Source organism: Anoplophora glabripennis, unplaced genomic scaffold (assembly GCF_000390285.2).
Source record: "Anoplophora glabripennis isolate ALB-LARVAE unplaced genomic scaffold, Agla_2.0 scaffold321, whole genome shotgun sequence".
Taxonomy (NCBI): Eukaryota; Metazoa; Arthropoda; class Insecta; order Coleoptera; family Cerambycidae; genus Anoplophora; species Anoplophora glabripennis.
Genome location: NW_019416407.1, coordinates 128,432 through 153,846, shown reverse-complemented (window position 1 = coordinate 153,846; position 25,415 = coordinate 128,432). Strand labels below are relative to the sequence as shown.

General features: G+C 33.0%; 2 protein-coding genes across 2 annotated transcripts; both read left to right on the top strand.

The window, feature by feature from the left end:
• Positions 1-548: 548 nt before the first annotated feature.
• LOC108912827 (protein cramped) lies at positions 549-3,920 on the top strand. Its single transcript, XM_018718220.1, has one exon. It carries the CDS (start codon positions 700-702, stop codon positions 3,277-3,279), a length of 2,580 nt encoding a protein of 859 aa, XP_018573736.1. The 5' UTR covers positions 549-699; the 3' UTR covers positions 3,280-3,920.
• Positions 3,921-4,394: 474 nt separating this feature from the next.
• LOC108912815 (titin homolog) lies at positions 4,395-24,405 on the top strand. Its single transcript, XM_018718207.1, has 9 exons — positions 4,395-4,683; positions 4,739-5,101; positions 5,928-6,493; positions 6,526-11,325; positions 13,983-14,216; positions 21,182-21,604; positions 21,730-22,284; positions 23,803-23,949; positions 24,017-24,405. The coding sequence occupies exons 1-9, from the start codon at positions 4,524-4,526 to the stop codon at positions 24,236-24,238; spliced, it is 7,470 nt and encodes a 2,489-aa protein (XP_018573723.1). The 5' UTR covers positions 4,395-4,523; the 3' UTR covers positions 24,239-24,405.
• The last annotated feature ends 1,010 nt before the right edge of the window (positions 24,406-25,415 follow it).

Below are 25,415 nucleotides of genomic sequence, written 5' to 3'. Positions count from 1 at the left end.
TCTAGTCTCCCTGAGGACCTTTCGATTTGGAAAAAAATAGTAACTATTAGTAGCTAATAGCAACTTAGAGTTACTCCGAATTGATATTAGTTGCTAATAGGTACTATTTTTGCCAAAACGAAAGCCCCCCTGGTCTTCAACATGGATTACATGATTGGAGCTCTAATGATAGCAAAGATGTTAAATTGTTAAAGACAGCATTACAGCTCTAAATCGACAATTCACGCATATATGTATACAATGCAAAACTTAATTTAGAATATTACCTACACACTTTCTACATTCTATACACATTAAAGATAGGTTTAGGTTAAGTTGTTATTTTTCTGTGATTGATTCATATTGGCTGAACTAAAGAATATCATTGAATAGCACGGAATTGCACGGTTTTTCTAACTTAATTATTAAAATTTAAAATAATTCATAGCGCACCTACCGAAGCGTTCTCATACTAAATCACAGACCTGTCAAATGTGGGAGAGTGAGCGCCCCTCCAGCACAACATAATTTTTAATATTTGAGATCAAAAACAAAAATACCTATATAAATAAAATGTATGTAAATATTATTGCCCCATTAAGGTTTGCACTTGAATACTTGAATTAACTAAGGCTTCTAATAACTTGACTTCAAAATAAAACGTTTTTAAAACTTTTATAGTATTTTTAAACTGTTTCGTCAAGTTCTTAGTTGTAAAAGATGAATAAACAAGAAATGGCTATTGTGAAAATGGAAGTTGATACTGAAATTAGTGAAGATATTAAACCAAATGTGGAACCCTCGAATATTGAAGAGCCTTTGTTAGGTTCTGTGACCACTTTTAGTAATACTGAGGGTCCAGAAATTAAAAGCCAACAGCTCAGATCCAGTGCTAGAGTTTTCAAAAAAATGAAACTAGATCTAACAGCACCTCCAGTTATTGAAAAATGCGAAAAGAAAGAGGAAATTAAACAGGATATAAAGAAGTGTTACAGACCCTTATGGACTTCAGATGATAAAAACATGTTTTTTGAAGCACTTAATGAGTTTGGAAAGGATTTCGAAAATATTCAGCTTTACATTAGTATGAAGCTAAAAAAGAAAGGAGTTCCAGAAAATTTGATAAAAACGAAAGATCAAGTGAGACATTTATATTATCGATCTTGGCACAAGATTTCTAAATATGTAAAATTTTCGGAAGGCATTAAGAAAATTGCTCAAGAATTATACAGTCTTATAAACTATGGTGAACTGAGAAAGAAAATTGGATCCGTTAGTGAGAAATGTTTATTGAAATTGAACGAACTTATTTATAAGGGATCTACAATGTTACGAATAAAAGGTAAAACAGTAAGAGTAAAAACTCCAATGTGTAGAGCACTCAGAAAGTTGAACCAACTTGATGAGAATTATGATGAAATTAGATTACCCAATAGAGTGACTGTAGAGTTACGACCAAAAGATATGACTTCCTTTTTAAAAGTGCAGATTATGGCCCAAAATCCAAGAATACGAACAATCCTACCATTACAAAAAAGGTTAAGTAATTTAATTACTTGTGTTAACAATAGATGGAAAACCGTTGAAGCTAGAGTTTATGACAAAGCACTTGTATCTTCAAATCCTGTGACAGATAACTGTGTGCCTCCAACTAACATTTCAGATGAAAATAAGATGTTATTAACTCCTACCTTAAGACTTACTCCGCCTGATGGTTGTAAAATTAATGTTCTTTCTATAAATGTCAGTGAATACTTTACCAGAAAGAGTATCTGTTTGCATTCCTATGAACACCGTATTGGCATTACCAATGCAGACTACATATTTTGTAATGATAGTAATTATAAATTAATAAATAAAAATAATGCTAAGAAAGGTTACAGACCAAGAACAGACAGTGCAAGTGAGAAGGTTGAAAAATCACCACAGAAAAGTACTGCAACTGTTGAGGAAAACGAATTATGTGATTCAACTGAAAATGAACAGAATGTAGAAAATAACAAAGTTGTAAATGAATTACCAAATGTGGCACATACTATACAACCTGAAAATCATGAAACTGATGATGAAACATTAAAAATAAAAGTAGAGAAGAAAGAAGAAACACAAAACGATACAGTAAATGATCAAAATCAAGAGTTAATCGAGAGAATACGAAAAGGATGGACCGAATATGACAGTGAGAGCATAACTCTTGGAGAATTGTATCTCATGTTTGGAACAGATTTGAAACTTATTTTAGAATACAGTTGGGAAAAGAATGCCACAAAATCTGAAACAGTAGAACTTGAATGTAAGCAAGAAAATGTAGAATTGAATGGAGACATATCAAACGATGATTCAAAAAAACTGGACCTCAGTGATTCGTTATCAAAATTATTGTCTGTTGCAAAACTGCATTACCGAAAAAATATAATTAAATGCCCTTGTGGACATGTCTGCGGTACCAAAAATAACGTGCAGCTGAAGAGAGCTATGGAGTCCAAAATTCGAAAAATGTTAACAGATATCGATAAGTGTACAGATGAAGCCGAAGATAAGATGACCACAGAAAATATTTTCGAGAATGAACAATCATTTGTAGCCGCCCCAGTGTATATACAACCAAATATCCAACTGTCACCCGCAACATATTTTCATCCACCAAACACCCAAATGGTCCACTTGGTATCGCAAATAAACTCCATACAAAGACTGAAACCGAGGTATTGCAACCGTAGAGGTAGGCGGCCTCGTTCTAAGCCCGTCGTGGTAGAACGAAAACTCCCGTTACTTCCAAATAAAATGGAAAGTGGTCATCAAATCGTTAGAATGAATATTATTTCACAAGAATCGACTTCAACAGAACAAATAAACTTTGATACTAAAAATGTGAAACCCGAAAATCATATTTTTATCAACCAGGATCAGCCTCTGTCGAATCCAGTCTTCCCTGAAGAATCTCACTGTGCCACGGATATTATCAGCAAGTCTCTTAGCAACAGCGATGTGGTATTGCAGTTGGCAAATGATAATAACATATTGCCATCTACCGCACCGTCAAGTCCTTCAAGAATTTTGAAGGAGGATAACCAATGGATTAACTCAGAAGTAGCAGATTATTCATTAAGCAGTTTGTTAGGCCACCTTGAATCACCCATAAAAGCAAATGCTTCGGTCTCAAATTTAACAAACGATGATTCCAGATTGTCACAAGACGTCGATGCACAAATAAGTTCCTTATTAACAGAAAGCAGTTTAGATTTTTCTGCAAATTTTGCAGATCTTGCTGCTCAAGTAACTAATGAGTCAGGAAAGTAAAATCGTGTTACATTTTTGTAAGCTATAAGCAGTTAATAATATAAGTCTGATTTTTGAAGATGTACACTGTATAATTTAGTTTAAAACAAAATATAAATTACTTTCATCACGTACTGAGTTTTAATATGCAAATAATACAGATTTCAATATCTCTTAAATTTTTGTAGAAATTATTTTCAAAATTTTAATTGTATGTATTCAAATCTTACTTCTTGGCCATAATTACAAAAAATATTATTTATTTGCTATATTACAATCTAGAATTTGTATGTCGGAAAGTGTCGTTATTTTTTTTTAGATTAATATGTTTCATTATGTTCTTTTGTTCTAGTCTTAAGAAAATTGATTTTAATTTCTACTTTCTACTATTATTTCACATATTCGGTCACATATGAATTAAACAATTTATAGTGTAAGTCAAAAAAATGGCATTCGTATGTATTTCGAAGGAAATATGTAGATAAACGATGTATGTTTCCTCATATAAAAAATATTGGACCGCAGAATGGAAAGTTTAATTATTGTTTTGTACTTTCAATTAACGTATATTACTGTGTAGTAAAATGATAATTAAAAATTCAGTTACAACAAAAGAATTGAATTTTCCATTCAAAAATTTTATTTTTTAGTAGAATAATGAAAACAAGCATTTTATCTTTTTATTGCTAATGTATTTTTTATTGCAATTTTTTGTTAATTTTTTGTAAAGTTATTTATTAAACATTAAAAGTTAATGTGATAAATTATGTAGTATGTTAGTTTGAAGAAATAAATTTGCGTAAAATATACTTTTCTTATTTGAGCTAAATTATAACTCTAAATAATTAAATTACATCGCAATCAGTTTTCGCTCGGTTGAATGTTCCCGCCTTCGAGCATATTCCCGAACAGGCAATATTCCTAAATTAAAGAAATACTGTGACTTATAACTTCAAAATTTTTTCAAATCAAATTCAGTAAAGCATATCAGGTGCATGAGAAATGTGTAATTAGTTTAACAAAATACGACTTTCAAAAACAAGTAAATAAAAAAATCGGTAAACTAATAGTTCGGAGAAAAATTATGTTTAAGGTTGAAAAGGGGGGGAGAAGCAGATCAAGCTTGTTGATTTGACGGCTTGGCGTTGTATTATAAGAATTGTAAACAAAATGCTAAGGCCCGTTGGCTGAAATATAATATTTTTCAAAGTGCAATTTTGTAAAAAACTAATATTTTGAAATAGTATCTATGTGTTCATGTGAAAATGGATAGCGGTAAAACCGATAATGAGAGGGAGTTAACCTCAACCATGGGTAATGTCCTGTCAGTGTCCATTAAAGATGAAAAAAATGACACAAGTGGAAGTGATGCGACTCCAACTTCGTCTACTGATGCGAATACTACAACTTCGTCCTCACAAATAGGTGTGTAGAACGCGTTTATCGCTTTTAACAGTTTTTTTTATAACTTTTCTTTTAGTGTCAGATGACCCCATCAGTAGTACATCTTCAGATGTTGTTGATCTAAACAAATCTAAGGATTTGGAAACTGTTACACAAAGTTCTGTAGAAGTGACTCAGACAGGCATGGAGGAGCCAGATAAAACTTCTTCCGTAGATCCTGAAACTGATTTATTGGAGATGAGTATATCAAGTGTTTCACGGGAAAGAATAACTGAAGATGTGGAAGACCTCGTACATGATTTGGAAAGTCTACTTGGCGAATCCACTGATTCATTTAATATCCCAATAAAGCGAAGAGAAGAACAAAAGTCTCCAGTGGAAAAGGAACCCGCAAAAATATTTCAAAAACCTAATGAAAGCGGAGATATTTTTTCGTTAGGTAATTATGAAAATTAGTTTTCACCATATTTTATTTTGTTCCCTTTTTAAAGAAATGCATTTTGTTTCTGAATTAATGGAACTTTATTATTTAATAAATTAATTTTCCCGTAAATATAATTTCGTATAAACCAGGACAAAATTATTAGGTACACTAAATTAAAGAATAAATATAAATATTTTTAAAAATATCTCATTGTTAACTTTTTTATGATTTGCTGTAAATATTTATCACATATTTCATTTTTTTTATACCGATACACAAACAATTCCAGCTTATGATTCGTCAATAGAGTAAGATATTCATTTTGGCGTTTACTTGTGATACAAACTCCAGTACATTGTAGATCAGTGATGTCTCGCGGAAATTATAGTAATCATATTTTAATAATGAAGTGTGATATTCACATCCTTTTTTAAATGATAATTTGGCTGATTTGGGTCGACCCTGATATTTTGAAAAGGGTTGTACATATATTTGCATGATTTTGTTTTTAATCATCAGCTTATACAAACAGGTATTTTTTTAATTAACCATTTTCACTTTTTTTGGAATAGATAATAAAAAAATTAAAAAATGTAACAAAAAAAATTAATAAAAACACAATCCTTTGGATGTTTTATTTACAAAATCGTATATGAACAGCAAATATAAATAGAAATTTAAGTCAATTTTAAGTAGCTCACATCGACTATTTTAATTACATGTGAAAAAATATTTTTCTTTACCACGTACTATACAGTCAGTTTTGATTTGTGATTTATATATTTAATATCACAAATTATATGTTCAGAATTCATAAAAGAATAGTCATGATCTTTTACAGAGAATTCGGTGTTAGAAAAAGGTATTGAAATCGTCGAAAACTGCGATAAAGAAAAAGAAAAAAATAAAGATGTAATTAATTTTTCATTAACAGAGGAGCAAGTAGAAACAGCTGAGAGCAGCAGTAAACAAGAAACCGAGTCTTGTAATATTGGTGCCGGGGAAGACGACAAAGTAAATAACGAAAATATATCTTCATTAGGGGATAAAGAGCTTCCCGTTCACACAACTCTCGAATCCGAAACTAGTTTAGAATGTGAAAATGTGATAGCAAACCCACAAGAGAACCAACCTGACACCGTAGCTAATGAAAATGAGACTATTGATGAATCTAATATCATTGGAGGTTCAAAGCTTGAGGTTACGGAATGTATTACTTCAGCTGCAAATGACAAGGGAGGTGATGTTAATGCAGATCATGGTATCGAGAAGATTGGTGATGAAAATGAAGCAGAAGCAGAAGTCCGTGCAGGATCTGAAGCGGCAGCCCATACAGAATCTGAAACAGAAGCCCATGCAGAAACTGAAGTGGAAGTCTATGCAGGATCTGAAGCGGAAGCCCATGCAGAATCTGAAGCGGAAGCCCATGCTATGCAGGATCTGAAGCGGAAGCCCATGCAGAATCTGAAGCGGAAGCCCATGCAGAAACTGAAGTGGAAGTCTATGCAGGATCTGAAGCGGAAGCCCATGCAGAATCTGAAGCGGAAGCCCATGTAGAATCTAAACCCGAAGTCCATGCAGGATCTGAAGCTGCAGTCAATGTTGGATCCGAAACGGAAGTCAATGCAGTCTCTGAAGCGGAAGTTCATCCAGGACCTGAAGAGGAAGTCCATGCAGGACCTGAAATGGAAGCCCATGCAGGATCTGAAGCAAAAGTCCATGCGGGATCTGAAGCAGAAGTCCATGCAGGATCTGATTCAGAAGTCAATGCAGAATCTGAAGAAGTCAATGCAGGATCTGAAGAAGTCAATGCAGGATCTGAAGCGGAAGTCCGTGCAGAGCCTGAAGTGGAAGCCTGTGCAGAATCTATTGAAAAAGAGGCAAGCCTAACAGAAGTTGAAGATGGTGCAAACAATAAATCGAATGATCAGCTTAAAGGCAACGAAGAGACAGAAGTTTTAAGTGTTGCAACAGAAACTGAACCGCCATCCATTACGCCTGATGCTTTCCTTGGAGATGGTAATATTGGAAGAGGTGAACTCGAAAAGACTGAAGAAGCTGATACTGTTTGTGAGACAGAAAGTATTTCAAGAGACCCTAAGACTGAACCTGTTGAGTCCGTTTTCAATGAACATAAAGAAACAGAATCGTCTCGGCATAAAGAACTAGATGAACATGTAGCTGTTAAAGTACCCACAGCTGATTCGATTAGTACGGAGATAATACAAGATTATACAAATGACAATTTAGAAACGCAAAATGTAAATTCTGACAGTCGCCAAGAGATTAAAGAGATTGAAGCAACCACTACAGAAATATCTTGCGAATCTAACAATCTTGAAAAGAAATTAGAAGAAACAGTTGAAGTACAGTCTGTTTCCGAGAGTCCAAAGCTAGACGAGATAGAAATCCTTGAGCAAAATAGTACGGAGAATATTCAAGAACTTAGCCCCCAAATAAACGCTCCGGTAGAACTCGAATATGCTCCCGACAATACAGATTCAACTACTACCATATGTGAGGAGGACTCCTCAAAATTGGTGCCTGCTGAATTAGAAAGCAGCGCCGACAAGTCGGTAGAAAAAACCGAATCACCGGAAATTGAAGAATCAGATAATATTGATGATTCAATGTCTCAAACAAACATTCCAGAATCTTCGGAAACGAAAGATACTCCAGAGGATTCTATCGAGTATTCAAGAAACGTGGAGGTTGAAGAAATAATAAACACTGATGCTGAACGGTTACTAGATGAATCAAATTCGAATCTGAATGATTCCGTGAAGGAGCTTCCTTCAGAATCAGAAGTACCAAAATCTCTTATCGATGACCTTACTATAATTACAGAAGAAATCTCTACGGTTGAGCCTGATGAAACCGATCTTGTGTTAGAATCTAACGAAGAAGTTCCTCAGATTGAACCTACAACCGAGGATATCCAAAACGATGACACCAAAACTCCAACAACGGAGATCGAGGATGTAACCGAGCAAACAACAATCGTAGAAATGAGTGAGTTGGTGAACGATGAAGTTTCACCAACTCCAAACAATTCTTCCACGGATGTTGAAAATCAACAAGGTCCGTCAGGTGAAGACTTAAAAGAGAATTTTGTTGAGCAAATGGACTTGCTGTTGTCATCAGGTACTGCCCCTAATGACGAAGAGCTTGTACAAATTACAGAATTAACAGAAACTATCGATGAAAAACGCGAAGAACGAGAGTTACAACCGGAAATTGCTTCGGAGAAAATTTCAAGTGATGAGGGTGAGGAAGGTAAAACAGATCCTAACCAAGCAAGTGATATTCCAAAACCGACAGATGTCGACGAAGTACCCAGTCTACAACAAGAAACACCATTGGAATCTGAGGCTGTAGTAGCTGAAGATGTTTCCATTAACCAGGAAGGTGAAGTACAAACTAAGGATATAGATGAGAAGCCTTCGGCGACAGTCGAAATCGTAGAAGGCACAATAGAGCTTGAAGAAACTGTTGGTTCAGCAGGTGATATTTGCGAATTGTCCACTGAAACATCTAAAGGTACCGACGTGGAATTAAACAGTGAAGTTACTACTCCAACTTTAGTGGACGAAGATCCCGTTAGGATCCTAGAGGAACTGCCAACTGAAGAGGACAAGCAGGAACAAGATTTTGAATGGATAGAGGACGTAGCGCCCGAAGAACAAGAAGTTGCTAGTAGTACAGAAGTAATTCAGGACGACGAAACTGAAGATACTTCTAATAAGATCATTGAAATTTTAGACGACGACGACGACGACTCGAAAATTATACAAGCAGAAAATGTAACATTCTTCTCCCCAGCCGCGGACTCTGATTCAGAAGATACAGTACCTACTTTGGTGCTTGAGCCAGACGAGGTTAACCCGTCACCTGAACTGTTACACATGGAAAAAGAAAGGGACCTAATTGAGGAATCGTCTTTAGTAGTTCATTCGACTAATGAGATCCCAGATAAACTACCCGAAATCGAGGATATCTTGAATGACCAAGGAAATGTCGACGATGTAGTAGAGAATATCGATATGCAAGAAAATTTAGAGACGATCTTGGCTGTGGCAAGCTTGCAAGGTACCGAAACTATGGAGTCGGTAGAAGTACCTTCTGAACACCAGATTTCTGATAAAGAAAGAAGAGAAATGGAAGCACTGAGGATGGCGGTTGAAAGTATAACCGAAACAGCCCCCGTTGAATTTGAACAAGTTGAGGATGTGACGGAATTAGTCGAAAATATTGAAGACCAACCATTGCAGCAGGTCCCTCCTGCAGTTAAAGTCGTGGATGTGGTCGAGGGATCTAATTTGGAAATAGAACCTCAAATAGAAAGTATAGAAGAAACTAAGATAATCGAAGAAGAAAAACCTGTCCAGAGTTCAACGGTGATGAATGCAGAATTTTCCATAAATGAAACCGAGGTTGAAGATGTCAAAATCGACGAAAATCATTTAATACCAACCAGTGCCGAAGAAACTGTGCAAACCCTTCCCGACACGTCGGAAGATAAAATCGATGCAGGTAGACAAGTGCAGGAGAGTACAGTTGTTTTCCCAGACTCGTCTCAAAGCGTTTCAGTAGGCGATGAAATTAAATCAACCGAAACCTTCAAAGAAAAAGAGGCTAAAGTTAAAGCCAACGAGAGGCCTAAGAGACATAAAAAGTCTTCCGCGGACAATAAATTAGAAGAACTCAGTATAAACGTAGATGTACCTGAAAGAGAGAAACCTTACAGCCCGAAGGTCACTATAAAACCCATTAAGGTACCCGACGAAGAGGTCAGTACCACGAGCATCTCGGATTCAGAAATTGGGAAAGGAAGTCTCAAAATAACGATAACTAAGCAATCCGATAAGATGCATTCGGTCCTGAAAATCTGCGAATCCGACAATTCCGAACCTCCTCAGGACCAAGACGAACCGATACCTAAATTAATTATCAAACCTAAGATGCAGCAAGTCGAACAGCAGCACAGTCCGAAAATGTCCACGAGAAGTTCAAAGCAAATGTATTCCCCTACTAGTTCTACTCAACGATCGGGAAGCCCTAGAATCACTATTAAACCCGTGGTCAAGCCGGAGAAAGAATCCGTTACACCACTGAAAATAAAAATTAAGCCCGAAGAGGGTTCTAAAAAGCATAGCCCGAAGTTGAACATAAAGCCAGTGACTAAACCCGAGGAAGAATGCAGGGAAAACATCCAAAGCCCGAGAAAAGTAACCATTAAACCTGTACTGAAATCGCCTGAAGAAATGGAGCAAGTCCAGAGTCCAAGGATCACAATTAAACCAATACCGAAGCCCGAACCCGAGAAAGAATCAGTTTCTGTAACACCCCGGTTGAATATTAAACCGATAAAGAAACAGGACGAAGATGACCTTGAAATCGAACGAGAAAGGTCAAGTCCAAAAATAACTATAAAACCTCTCGTCAAACCACAAGAGCCTGACACGCAAGCCACAGAAACCGACGATTCGGTGAAGGAAAGAATTGTGTTGAAAATAAACAAAGGAAACCTCCCCACACCGACGAAAGAATCGAAAAAGAGGGAGCACCCTCCCGACGACGAGAAATCCGAAAAACTTGCCAAAATCACGGTAAAATTCTCGAAGGGCGGGGGTCACCCTCATATAGTGCAGCAGTCCGAGGAATCAAATAAGAGAGTACACGAAGAACAACCGTCCCCAGAAAAAGTTAAAAAACAAAAAACGGAAAACGAATCTCCAGTCCTGACTAGATCCAAACATAAAGATGTGTCGGTGGAACACTTCCCAGGCGATACCCCGAAAACAAAACAGAGAGAACCCGAATTACATGTTGTAGAAACCAGATCAAAACATACTCATTCAACTAGTGAAGCTCCTATCGAAGCAAAAAGAGCGAAGCTACGGGAAACACCGGAGGCTTCTCACACGAAGCAGAGAGAAAGTATTAACGAGTTATTGAAGTCCAGGACGAACAATGAACACAGCGAGGATGTAAAGATTATCGAAACCAAGCTCGATTCGCCTATCGTCATTAGCGAAGATTCTAGATCGCAAGACAGCGGCAGCTGTATTATCGTGGAAGATGCAAAAGATCCTTTGGGAAACATCCCCGTGTACGAGGTTTCCATGAAAACTACCCCTGAGACTCCTCCAGTCGCACCTGTAAAACAGGATAGTGCTAGTTCTACTCCAACTATTCCGATCACTCCAACTCCTAGGAAGCGAGGGAGGCCGCGAAAGGTAAGCCTTACCTTAAAACATTTAGAAAGCAAGCTAATTTTTGCTGGAATACCTTCAGTACAACTCACTTAATAAAAGTGTAAATCCCTAGATCTGGGCGAGGTGCGGACCATTTTCAAAATTGTAAAAATGTTTAAAAATTTCAAAAATACCTATTTTATCTGGGTTTTTTACTTATATCTTGGAACCTATGCATTTTGGAAGAATATTGAAGAGGAAAAAAAGTTTTAGAATTGAATTTTGCACAATATACTGTAAGTTAAAAATGTTTAAATTTATTACCGATATTGCAAAATAGCAATAATTGATAAAAAAAAAGGCAGAATCAAGTTTTTTTGGATATTTTTTTTTTAAATATTTTAATTGCTCCGAGGGTATTCTAATTTTAGTAAAAATAACTTTAGAGTATAATAGAACAACACACCAAATTTCATTAAAATCTGTTCTACAGTTTTCGCAAAATAAATTTTTGAAAAAAATTTTTCGAATTTTCAAAATGTTGCACAGCCTCAAATAAAGCATCTATATACTTTTATATAAAAATTTTTCACATAGAAAAGACCGCTTAACCTTTCAAATGGTTTTTGAAAAATTGAAATAAGTTGATTAGGATCGCCACAGTAAATTTTTAAAGGTAACACTTTTTTTTATTTTTAAACCATTAGATTACATTTATTAATTTACAATTTAGTTTCTTTTCAAAAATTATCATTTTAAAGTACTCAGAAAGACGCTTTTTTTTTAAAAAAAAAAAAGTTAAATTCCGTTTATTGGTTCTCGATATATAAGCGGTCAAAGTTTATCGGCATTTACCGTTAATTTATAAACAATTTAGCAGTAATCTTTGATCCAGTGGCTTCGTTTTTCCAAGTTTTAAGCTGGAAAAAATTTTCATATCCATAAGTTATCGACAACATAGATAAATCAGCGGAAAAGCTGTCGCTCGCACACGCGTTGAGTGACTCAAAACACGAAAAGTGGGGGAGGGGGCTTTCGCTCCAAGACTGAATTTGGAGGTTCAAAATGCGAAGGTACGAAAAAAATTGCATTAATCTTCTAATGGACAAATTTTTATCTTTTTTTTTTCTAATCCCATGTCTCGCGAGCCAAGGAATTCGAATATCGTAATGCCAACTTTCTAATTTGCACATATTTTGTTATAAGCAAAGTTTATGCATTAAATGTACTTACTGTATATTTTACCCCATGCTATTGCATTTTTTCGATGAAAAAAATTTGTTAATAAGAATGTATAATTATTTAAATAATTTTTATTTAAACGAATTAAAAAAAAATTTTTGGGAAATTAATTTTTTTGTAATACAGATAAAATTAATTAAATAAATAGTACTTTAAAATTATAATTTTTGAAGAAAACTAAATTGCAAATTGATAAATGTAATCTGTTTAAAAATAAAAAAAAGAATTAACCGATTTCAATTTTTCAAAAACCATTTGAAAGGTTGAGCGGTGTTTTCTATGTGAAAAAGGTATTCACCTGGCATGTACAGGGTGATCAGAAAATCGGTACAATATAAAAATCGTTTGAAAATAAACTACCTTTGTTTTTAACAATACAGAAACATGTTATTCAGGAAAGTTGTTTAGAAATAATTGAATTGAATTTAATTTATATTATAATTTCAATTTGTGTACGAATAGGCCTCCTTTGATAGAAACGGAAGGTAAAAATTGTTTATTTTTCATTTTATGAGAAAAAGGCATTCTTCATTAAAATTTTTGCTTGTCTTTAAAATGCGGTTGACATGGAGAACTTTCACCTGGCATGTACAGGGTGCTCAGAAAATTGGTAAATATAAAAATCGTTTGAGAACAAACTGTCTGTTTTTAACAGTACAGAAATATGTTATTAAGGAAAGTTGTTTAAAATTGAAATTTATATTATAATCTAGATGCTTTATTTGAGGCTGTGCAACGTTTTGAAAACTCGAAAATTTTATTAAAACTTTTTTCAAAAAATTATTTTGCGAAACCTATCTAACCGATTTTAATGAAATTTGGTGGGCTGTTTAGTTATATTCTAAAGTTTTTTTTTTTACCAAAATTACAATTAGGAATTAAAATATTTAAAAAAAATTATCCAAAAAAACTTGATTATTTTGCCTTTTTTTCATCAATAATTGCTATTTTTCAACATCGGTAATAAATTTAAACATTTTTAACTTACAGTATATTGTGCAAAATTCAATTTTTTTCCTTTTCAATATTCTTCCAAAATGAATAGGTTCCAAGATATAAGTAAAAAACTCGGATAAAAAGATATTTTTTAAAATTTTTGAAACATTTTTGCAATTTTGAAAATGTTTCAATGTGTTATGTGAATTGTACAGAAGGTAATCCAGAAAAAATTTGCTCGCCTCCTCTCACATCCTCCTCAAAACAGATCCGCCCTGGTCTAATTGATTTTGTGTATTTTTCACATTTTAAATATATTTGCTTCATTTTATTTCACTGCAAATTAAGTGAAATTAAACTAAATTAAAAAATTTTTCCTAAAGAAATAATTGCATGGAAGCGGTAGTTATTAATTATTTATTTGAGATATCGAAATCATTAAATAATTATCATTTTCAAAAAAAAAATGTCTATTTGGTAGTATCCAGTCGTACCTTTAAGAAACTACATTTATTTGTTAGGTGCCCATAGTCGTCCGGGAAGAATTCAAGGAACAAGATGAACCGCCCAAACCAGAACCCAAGAAGGAGGAGCCGCCGCTGGTACACGAATCGGGGCGCCCCAAGCGCAGCTGCCGGGGGCAGTCCGTCCGTGCGACGCTGGGCATCAAGCCGAGGAAACCGCGGGGCCCCGGTAGAGGCAGAGGAAGCAAGAGGGGCATGGGTACCCGCGTCGTGCCGATGAAGCCGGAAGGGGTGAGTGAACCGTTTATTTACCTTACCATGCACCGCAGCTGAATGGTTGTTTTTTCTTTTTAGTTGTCGAAATAAAACAACTGGAGCATTAAAATTACTCTCATGTACCTATTGTACATAGAAAAAAAAGCTTTATTAAGAAGTCTGATTCTAATTAGAAAAACACATATTTAATAATTGCACTATAAAATGTTTTTTTTCAATGGGAGAGTGCTTTGGATCATCCAACTATTGCATAAGAGCTCTTGTCTGTCAAACAGATTGTGCATTTAGTTGTTTTATTGTATCTTTAAGTTTATGTTGTGTATTTTAACAGTTTTATAAATTGTATGAGAATTTGTATTTTATTTATATGTTATATTGACACAAAATTCCTATTTTTCTACTTTGTGGCAGTTAGTGCAAATAAAAGGTTAATATATGTATTTCATGCAGTTATTGTTTTTTTTTTTCACTTAACAATGGTTTGCTCTTAATAACATTTCGCCATTCAGTTTCGTTAATTTATACAGGGGAATCATAAAAAGTGTAAAAAAGTCTGAAGAAGATAGAGCACATAAACATTGTTGCAATTGTGCCTTTACATTACATTTTTTGTATTTTTTTTATTATTTAATAAACACTAAACTACACTTTTTTATAAAAATCTATGATTAAAAAATTATTCAGCAGCATATACAGGGTGTGGCATTAGTGTGTCGAAGTACCTACGATATCTCCTTTATTATAGAATATATCAGAAAAAGTTATTTACAAAAATTAAAATTCTAGCCAGCTTAAAACTGCACATTTTAAAATTATTTTCGTATATACAGGGTGTTACGTATTACCAGGGTGAACCAAACATACTATTTTTAAATGGGACACCCTATATATTATTTCAAATTTAGATTAAGCTCATCTCTCCCATGCTTCCAATATAGGGTGTAATTATGTTATAGAGGGTATTTCAAAAGTTATTTTTTGAATGAATCACCCTGTATTTATTTTATTTTAAAAACTGAAAATACACTTTATGTTCTTTCATTTTTATAAAGCATTCCCTATAACTAAAATCGTTAATTTTAGAGATTTTTACCATTTAATAACAAAAAGAGACTTTTTAAAATATTCGTATTATATCAAGTTGGCCGTGGCAGATTTTTTAAAAACTTTCTTTTTGTTATTAAATGGTAAATATAACAGAAATTAATGATTTTAGCTATAGGGAATACTTTATTAAAATGAAGGAAAATAAAGTGTATTTTCAGTTTTTAAAATAAAATACAGGGTGGTTCATTTAAAAAAATTGAGAAAATTATGTGCTCGACTTTTGGCTTGTCCTATATTCAACTGTTTTGATAATAAAGAAAAAGCACTGCCTGACTACTCAAGTGAATTTCAAATCTCGAAAACTGCTTTCTAAAGTAGTTTTTTGATGTTAGGGTCAAAACACGAATCAGTCCGGAAATTTTGACTTTAGATACCGATTCACCTGGTCAAAACACTATGATATGCACTGGTTTGCTCCAAAGCACAGCTAATTTTTTTTGTGACTGTGGAATTAGATACGGGTTATAAGGTAAACGTGTAACATTTTTCATGCTCTTCGTCCTTAAGTTTTTTTTGCGCTTGTGTCGATTCCCCTGGCATGGCTGACAGATAACTTTTTTCTCAATAAAATTATATAAAACCAGTGTACAAAAACAAAAAATTATATATGCACACTTTTAAGATGAGGCCTCTCTAAAATCTTACTTTATTGTATACTCTTGTTAGTGGGGTGATCCTTTTCAGAGAACGACGGTGATATATTTGTATCAAATCCTGAAAATTAACATTAACATAACAAATCGTACAATGTACCCTAAATCAATTTTTTAGATCATACCATATTTAGATTTCCCTGTATATAATAGAAACATAGAAATATTATAACATTACTAGAGGTATTGCATAATGGTAAAAATATGGTTTTTAAACAATTTATAATTTAATCAGTAAAACATATAAGTTGTTTCCAGTCGAGTGTTTGATGATTTATAATTGCTATTATTTAGCGGTTAAAAAAAAATATAAAGATTGTAGTAATTGTAGAAGTGGTAATAGAATGATTATATTGTTTTTTTTTTATTACTCTCATTATATGGAGAAGTGAATATGTGCTTGTTAATTTTATTCAAACTTTGATCTTTCATTTCAAATACAGGGAATGCGATTATTGTTTTCATTAAATGTGGGGGAGATATTTTTTTCATAATGTTAAAATTTAATTTTTCCAGGAATTTAATACAGATGTATTTTAACTGAGATCTGAACAAAAACCTAAAAGACATTTTACCTATTAAAGACTATAAAAGCGAATTAAATTTGTAATAGAATTATATGCAGTTGTTAACAACGGTTTTGTGAGTTTTTTAATAAAATTAACACAAGCATCGTTAGTTTATTATTTTATAGTGCTGTTTCCTAAGAACTTTAGAAAAAATAGTGCCATAGAACGTGTAATTGCCTTGAGAATTATTATACTAGGTATATTTAATATTCTTTTTTAATATACATAATTTTTCTCGTACAAAAAAAATAATATAAAGTGACTTCTATTTATAAACGTTGCTAGGGCTAAAGTTATTTGCTCGAAAATATGTTGGATTAAAGTCTAATGTTTGTCTTTTATGCAGTGATTAATCAGTGAAAGCAGTCAAGAGTGTTTGCTTTTATTTGGTGAACATTTTGTAAGTCATATTTATTTAGTGAGTGCAGTGATAAAAATTGTTTTGAATAACAAGAAATATCAAAAAGTATGCTCTTTCAGGGATGAGTAAAAATTCAGTATGTGTAACTGTGAAGAAAGTATGATGAAAATTTCAAAGAAATGGGAGACACATTTAAGTGAGCAAGTTTGACACATATTTTTTTTTTGAGACAAGACAGAAAAACAAGGCAACAATATACTGACCTTTAAATAATTTGTTTTCCGGTTTCTTAATAGTCGAAATGTTTAGTGCTTTATATTGTGCGTAATGTGAGCAGTGTTTACTACTTTTTGCAATTTTCCTTAATTACGCATAAAGCTTAGATTTTGTACTTATTTGAATCACTCTTAACCCTGATTTTTTTACGATACAACATGTTTTCTTTTATAACTTAAGAAGTTGTTCCTTGGCTTTGACCAGCTGAAGGTCCAAAAGTCCTAGTTTTTGAAATACAGTGTTGCACTTTTCAAAAAAATATCACATTTATTCAAATATCTCTGAAGATTCTTGACAAGGAATGATGAAACTTGGCTGATGTTATAAATAGTTAAAAACAATTCAAACATCAGAATTTCGACCCCATTAGATATTTTTGAAAAATTGAGTCTTTATTTCTAAGAAAAGATCCATTTATTCCAAAAATTCAGACCATTTTTGAGTTATTATTTTCAAAATTTAAATTATGCTTATCACACAGCTGAATTAACATAAAAATTATTATTTTTCTTTAAAAAGCTGTGCTTTTTTGTTATCTCAGATAATTATAAATGTTATCTTTTAAATTAATAAATTTTTAAATAACTTCAAAAGGGCTTGTCTTTTTTATAAAAAACATCCTTTCTCTTAGAACAAAGATACGCCTTTATCTAATTTGTAAAGTATTTATTTGTATAGCAATTTAGTGGATTTTTGTCTTTAATTAGTTTATTTGCCGAAATTTCAGCAATTTAAATCAAACATTTTCAGATATTTGAATAAACGTGATATATTTTTTAAACTTGAACACTCTGTATCTTCAAAACCAGTGGCTTTAGACCCTTGGACCTACAAATTGTAATATGCATTTAAGAAATAAATATTTAAAAATATTTATTTATTTCAATGAGACCACAAATAAGTACATTCAGATAATAATATTTTGATATTCTGGAAATAAAATTTTATACATAGAAATTATTATAGAAACAACACCATATAAATATGCAGCAGTTTTGCAAGGATTGATTTAATTCAGTGTGCACCTTCTTGTCACTTATAAAAACCAATTGAGATATGAAGAAAATATTTGTTTTGTCAACAGTTTGGTTGAATTTTGTTTCAAGACCCACTTTGTAATTTAACATATTTTTTTGAACAATAGCAACAAAACATTCGCGATGTGCTGTGCCTTGCAAATAATTGAACATGTGGTACATAAACAGAGAAGCAGATACCTAGTAGTTCTAATAATTATTCTAAAATAGATACTGTTTATCACCGAGCCACAGCTATGTATTTGGCATTTAGAGCTACAAATTCAGCTCACTCAGAGTACATATTAAATATAAATGTGTGCTGTACTAAAAATAGACTCTGTTCACCTGCAGTGCTTTATTTTATTTTGGTCAAGTTCAATTCTGTTAAAGTTTATGGAATAGTTTTTTTGACACAGCACATGCCTGTACCATGCCTTTTAAATTTATTTACTTGATTTGGTATTTTAATGGTATGTCAGAGTGGAGTGAATACTCAATTATTGACATCAGCTTCCCAAGTAAATGTAAGTAAACATGTTCCAAGCTAATCTAGCAATTATATTGCAAATAATGTATGAGATAGAAGTGTAAATTGTTTATATGGTGGTGTTGCTAATTATCTAGGTTCGTGATATTAATAAATAAATTATTATTCCATTTATTCTTAAATGAGTATAATTTGGCATAACTTCAAATACATAAATAAATGATATTTATTATTTAATGCTCACATCATGATTCTATTTTTATCTTACATTTCTCATGAAAATTTGCGCTGTTGTAGCTGTTGCTGAGGTAAAGCCTGAGTTTGTTATATTATTTATTTTTTCATTGAGGAAATGGACCAGTTGAAAATCGCTATAGATAAAGGAGTTGTAAATTATATTTCTTAAGGAATGTCACTTTTACATACCTCGAGAATAATATTCTAAACCTGTGAATCAAATATTGTCGTAAATGGAAAAAAAGTACTGATAATACTCCTGATAACGAAACAATAAAATTTAATGATCTGATAAGCCCTTAACGAGGTTGACAAAACTTGAGATATGAAAATTCTTTGTACTCAAAATCCAAATATACATTATTTAAAAGATTTTGCTTTCAGCTGCCCTGGTCAAAATTTACTACATAGAAGATATTTTATTATATTTAATTTTTTAATTCTTCCACTGGTTAAAAAATACCCAGATATTGTAATACTGAAATTAATAAAGCAACATAATTCAAAACATAAAATAAAATTATAAAATTTTTCAAAGCAAATAGGTATAGAAAAAATATGGTGCAAGGTACTTCATATTCAAAAAATTTTTTAGTTGCCATTTGAATAACCAATTTAAATATATGAATACGTAAAATTTCAATTCTAATATTCATAGTCCAGAGTTCATATGTTAATTCCGTCTTATTTTTTTCATATTCACAATTTGTGTAGGCCAAACAAAAAAGAAAGTCGAACTTGTTTATCGGTAACTAAAGTTCTGCTAGTTTTTTAAATAGAAATATTCTGGGATGTGCAAGATTTGAATGTAATCTTTGATTTTTAGGTAAATTGACTCAGTTTTAGTTGTCTTTTATTGCCTATAAGAGTAGAAAACTCAAGTGTTATATACACAACAATTTCTTAAACAATAAATATTGCGATTGACCTTCAGTTTCTTTTTATGTGTATCAAATAGTGTCAGTTAGGTTACTAACCACAACAAATTGACTAGGACTCGGCTTCTTGGGCAATTTTAAGGAATAATTAATATAATTTTTTATTTCTAATACTTACCTCATAATATGTTGGGTAAATACTCAACACGGTGAATTAAGTCTTAAATTTCTTCATGTTTTTGTAAAATAAAAATATCATTATCAAATAAAAAACATTCTATAAATGTCTTATTATTTAACATTAACTAAACACCAATATGTATTATAGCATATTATATATTAAAACATTTTTAACATTACAAATTAAAATTGATAGGTAAGTATGTTAATGCAAAGATCAAAATTTATATATAATTTCAATTTTTTTACTATATTTCATTTTTCAGTGTCCTGTATCTTGTTTTTTTATGACTGAAAAATATGAAATAACTTAGATATTTCAGTTTAAATACTGGATTATAAATTGCATTAAGCGTCTAATTAGTGTTATAAATAACTGCATAGCAGTATTTATAATAAAGATTTGTGTATATCATACATTAACCGTAAAACATTAAAAAATAAATAAATTTAAATTAAGGAATAGTTCGTAATATGTTAAAAATAAATACACCAAAAATAAACTTTATTTTATTCAATTCTGTTCATGCATATATATGTTATTGTTTTTAATTAGTACTACAACAAAATATGCTGCAATTTACATATTTATGGAAATTTTAATAAATATTTATAAACAATAATAGAGTATAGAACAACGTATGTTAGTAATAATAGAATACAGTTTATATTTCTAATATTTTTCTTAAATATTAATAAAGTTTGTTAAATAAGGTAACAATTTAACTAAGAAGAGATGTATAACATGTGATACCAAACATATATTTTTAGGAAAGATATGACCTTGAATATAGCATTTCAACACAAAATGCATTATGATTTTGTACAGGGCCGGATCGTGTAATAAATAAACTAAACAATAATTGTCTACGATTGCAGAAATAGGTAGGTAGATCGTTGTAGGGGTTTAAGACCTTATATTAACAGAATAATTCAAAAAAATCTTCCCGTAATGAATTAATTTTCCTGTTGTTTACTTTCTGAGATTTAATTCACTTTTAAGCCCTATAAAAGGCTTTATCCGGCCCTGATCTGTATATATTTATCAATAAAAAGAACAATTATTAAGAGTTCAGCACAAATGTATACTAGGGGAATCAGGGATATCTTGAAAAACTTGTTTACAATTTAAAACGTCACTAATAGAACTACCCCTAAAATTATATTTGTGTAAATGCTCTTAATATACTAATTAAATTTTGTTTTATTGTAGGAACCCAAACTAAGCAAGGCGAAACTGAAACTGATCCAAGATAGCTTGAAAGTTGAATTACTGAGGGCAGATGAGATTGTCGGGAGAGACACGAAAACTAGCGAGCCGCCACAGGTCCTGGATGAAGATATTAAGCCGCCCGCTCCGGTTTTAGCGCAGCGCGAGCAGCTGGCTAGCGAGGTACCATCCATATTGGTGCAGGAGCCCCCGATTCAGGAACCTCTCACCTATCCAGCTTCGCTACCCGGCGCTTCTCCTAAACCGGCGTGTTCTTTGCTGACCACGGAACTAGCGGATTCGACGAGCGTCCCTCCTGCCACTCCGTCTACGAGTGGGGTGGAGTCCTCGGAGATTGTCATGGTTGATGAGGAGACGCGCATGAGTGCTGATACTAGTAGCCGAGCCCAGACACCAGCGAAACAGGTATTTATTTAAGTTCTTTGGTTTTGTAATTAATTTTTTTCATGTCAACCCAAAAACGACCAACGGTGGCTAATGGTCACCTCACGTAAAGCAACAGCCTTATTTTGTATGTGCATATTTTTAAGGTCGTACCATCGGATGCCGTTATAGAAGAATCTCAAAGCTCAGTGCAGAGCACAGCGACCACCGAAAGCGGCAAAGCAGCATCGTCCAGACCTAACAAGGCGCCGCGCCTCGAGGTGCAGGAACCCGAAGGAGCGGTGATATCCGCAGATCAGCTGACCGAGTACTACTGGAACGGCAATGGACCGTTTATGTTGCAAGAGCAAGTGGCGCAATTCCTCGGTATCAAGTCGTTCAAACGAAAATATCCCGGCATCATGAGACGAATGCTGGAAATGCAAGAAAGGGACTTTATCAGGGAGAGCGGCTTGGCGTCGGAGCACATGTGCGACCTGGGACTTACGGCAGTTAATAGTGCAGACATATTGGACATTATGTACTCCGATTTCCAGGAGAAGTACGAGGAGTACTGCAAACACCAGAGGGACCGGCAGGCGAAGGAGTTGATTAATAAGCAGAAGGCTTTGTCTTTAGCAGCTAGTCAGGAGAAGAACAAGGCCGATATTACGGAACAGGCCGTACAGTCTGCGGCGCAGTGGAATGCGTCGTTTAACAAGGTTAGTATTTTTGTATTTTTTTGATCAGCTGGAGCACGGCGCGTTTTCTATCGAATGAGCCGAATTTTAGCAAAGGATTATACAGAACGTTCATAAATGATTACAAGTCATGTGACCGTTGAGCTTAGGCAACAATGCATGGTTGATACTATAACCTGAACATCCCCAGTGGAGTGGTTCAAGGAGTTATTAATAGCAAGAGAATTTCCCCAAAAATTTACAGAACATATTTAATGAGAAGGAAATTTTTTAATATAACAATCACATTTATCTTGAAAACAATATATTTTCAATAACTTTTTTAAAAAATGTACTTTGTGTAAAATAAAACTAATAAATTCAAAACAGTCCGTATGATATTTGTTGAGATATAATTCCTAAACGATCCCTGCACGACCCGAGGTGGAAAACATTGGCAGAAAATTTTAAGGCACGCCCCTGCTGCCATAAATTGTTACAGTAGCTCCGATAACAGAACTTTATTGGCTTATTCTATCAGCAAATATTGTACAGACCGTATGTTTAATGATACTGCTGATAGGTGGTCTTAGCTGTTTCTTAGATGTTTGCAGTGTAATTCAGTGCTAGATTTACCATGTTGCTTGCAGAGTAATTATTACCTACAATATTTAGTTAAAAATTTATTTTGCTTAGTGTGAAACAAGTCATGCTTTCATAGCACCTACAAATTGGTAGGTCACTCTCCCAGTAGGTAAAATGCATCGCTTTGTGCCAGTAGGCATCAATCATCAATGACATTAGTGGACATTTTTGTAGGTTATGTTTCACCAAGACAATGTAGAAACTCTATAGCAGGATCGTATTCGATGCAAAGTAGAGCAAAAAATTGTCGGTCTTTTATCAAAGGAAAATCGTATCATCATTTTTAGGACGCGTAAAATGAACCATTTCAAATTTGAAATGAAATTAAATGTAAAATCTGAAATACCGCATCGTACACATTGTGTTCTGGTAGTAGCTGTAGTCGCTCAGGTGCATCGTGTGTACGAAGTGGTCGGTTATACGTCAAATACTAACCAGGCGAGCTTGATCGTAAATCAGAGACCGCCTTCAATAAACATGTAAACAACAGTGGCGCGTAGAGAGGTAAAATGTAGTACATATGCGGAATTAAAAAAATTAAATTGGATTTATAATAAATTACATTTAAAATAAATATTTTATAAGAATAAAGGAATTTTTGTAGGAGCAAAGGTGCCAGACGGGAACTTATCCCTTCATCCCTTCATAATGTATAAAGAAATTGTTCAATTTCTAAACCCCGTTAAAACCGTACTGCACTGGATCCCTTGACAATGATTTATTACTTTGCATCGAACATGATCCCACTATAATTTGTGTTAAAAATGTCGCTGAGAAAGATTGTAGCTACCAATTACTGCAAGATTAGCAGACAAGTAACATTTGACATTCTCAAAAACTTACCTTCAATTAAAGAAATCTTTGGCACATTATGCAATAACGATTTTTTCATGGTATGATTCTGCCCACTTTTAGGCAAGAAAAGAGCAGCGGAAAGCCTGCATGGACTTGCAGACGTTGACGGTTCATTACCCGAAAGGCAAAATGAAACAGATCAATAAACCCAAGGTCGGTAACTATCCCGTTGCGTTGGTGCCTGGACAATTCACCGACTATTATAAGGTAAGTCCTCTAATATTAAAAAAAATATATTTTGATCGTCTTTCTTCACATCTATTATTTGTTTCAGGAATTTACACCAACGGAAATCAACAACCTACCCCTAAACACTTTATGTTACAACGAAATAAATATCATTCCTCCAGAAGAATCCGAGGACTCGGGGTCTGAGGGGTCGGATTCCGATTCGGACTCCAGCTCGTCCAGTTCCGATTCGTGTTCTTCTTCCTCCGGAGTCGAGGATTGCAAGCTATGTAAGCATACCCCTAAGAAAGGGCTGTCTAGTAAGTAAGCTTTTATTGTTTTATTGATATATTCCATAATATATATCCGTAGATAGTAAGTTTTAGAAAAGGACGTGCTTCGTTAAGTTTTATTTATCTTGTAAATATTTTTCTATTTTTTTTTTAGAAGAAAATGCATATTTTAATGTTCTTTTATAATAAAAACGTTCACTTATACAGATTCCTTTTTTATTGATGGTAGGACCTAAAATTAACGTACACTGAATAAATTTGCTACAATTAATATTTCTAAGAAATCGTTATCAAAACACAAAATGGGAATTATCTGTAAAATTAAAAAAAAAATTTTGTATATGAAACAATTTAGCACATTTTTTTTATATAGCTTAATATTCTCTAATTACACTAGAAAAATAACATACCATGTACCGAAAAAAAATTTGAAAATTTTTAAATTTGCCGCCAGTATTCACGTTTAATGTTACACCAGCAGAAAAACATAAAAGTCTCATTAATATTTCATTTATCGTTGCTCTAAATTCTGGAATTTATATATTTATTTCTTTTTAACCTGACGTAGACCTCAACTAAGTAAATAAATATTTCAAATAATATTTTTTCTATATCTCAAAAATAAAGGAAACACCATTTAAAATCATTTGAATACATTACTTCACAAAAAATTTAAGAATTAATTTTGTTGTCATAACTCCTATTTTGTTTTTTGTTTTTTACTTTGCACTGGTAACTCACGCAAGATCTGGTCTCATAAAAGTGCTTTGCAGACTTGTCCTACGGAAAAAATGTAAACAACTATTATTGTGAAACATTTAGTAAATCAAGTCAATTGTTTTCCAGTTTTTAAATAAATAAAATAAAATGTGTCCATTTTGCAGTACGAAGATAGTGTTGTGTACAAAGATTGACTGCAAAAATTGCCCGTTTTTTCACAATTTGCAGAGAACTAAAGAAAAATATGTTTTTGGTCTCAAATTACTCGTCGTAAACTATTAGCATGTGAATTTTTCTGTTGAATGATTCTTGATACAAAGAAAGATTTATTCTTGTGACTGAAATAAGCTCGTTGAATTAGAAAATCCACCCTTAAGCGCGCTCAGGGGGTAGAATCATCCCTAAAAATAAAGAATATCAGAAATAATTGTAAAAATTCCAAAAAAAAAATATATTAAGATAATTCACATGCTAATAGTTTTTATATCAATT

Coding starts and splice junctions, on each gene's coding strand:
- LOC108912827 (XM_018718220.1), top strand. CDS start 700: ATGAATAAACAAGAAATGGCTATTGTGAAAATGGAAGTTGATACTGAA.
- LOC108912815 (XM_018718207.1), top strand. CDS start 4,524: ATGGATAGCGGTAAAACCGATAATGAGAGGGAGTTAACCTCAACCATG. Junction 6,494..6,525: donor CTGAAGCGGAAGCCCATGCA/GAATCTGAAGCG, acceptor TGCTATGCAGGA/TCTGAAGCGGAAGCCCATGC. Junction 23,950..24,016: donor AATTCACCGACTATTATAAG/GTAAGTCCTCTA, acceptor TATTTGTTTCAG/GAATTTACACCAACGGAAAT.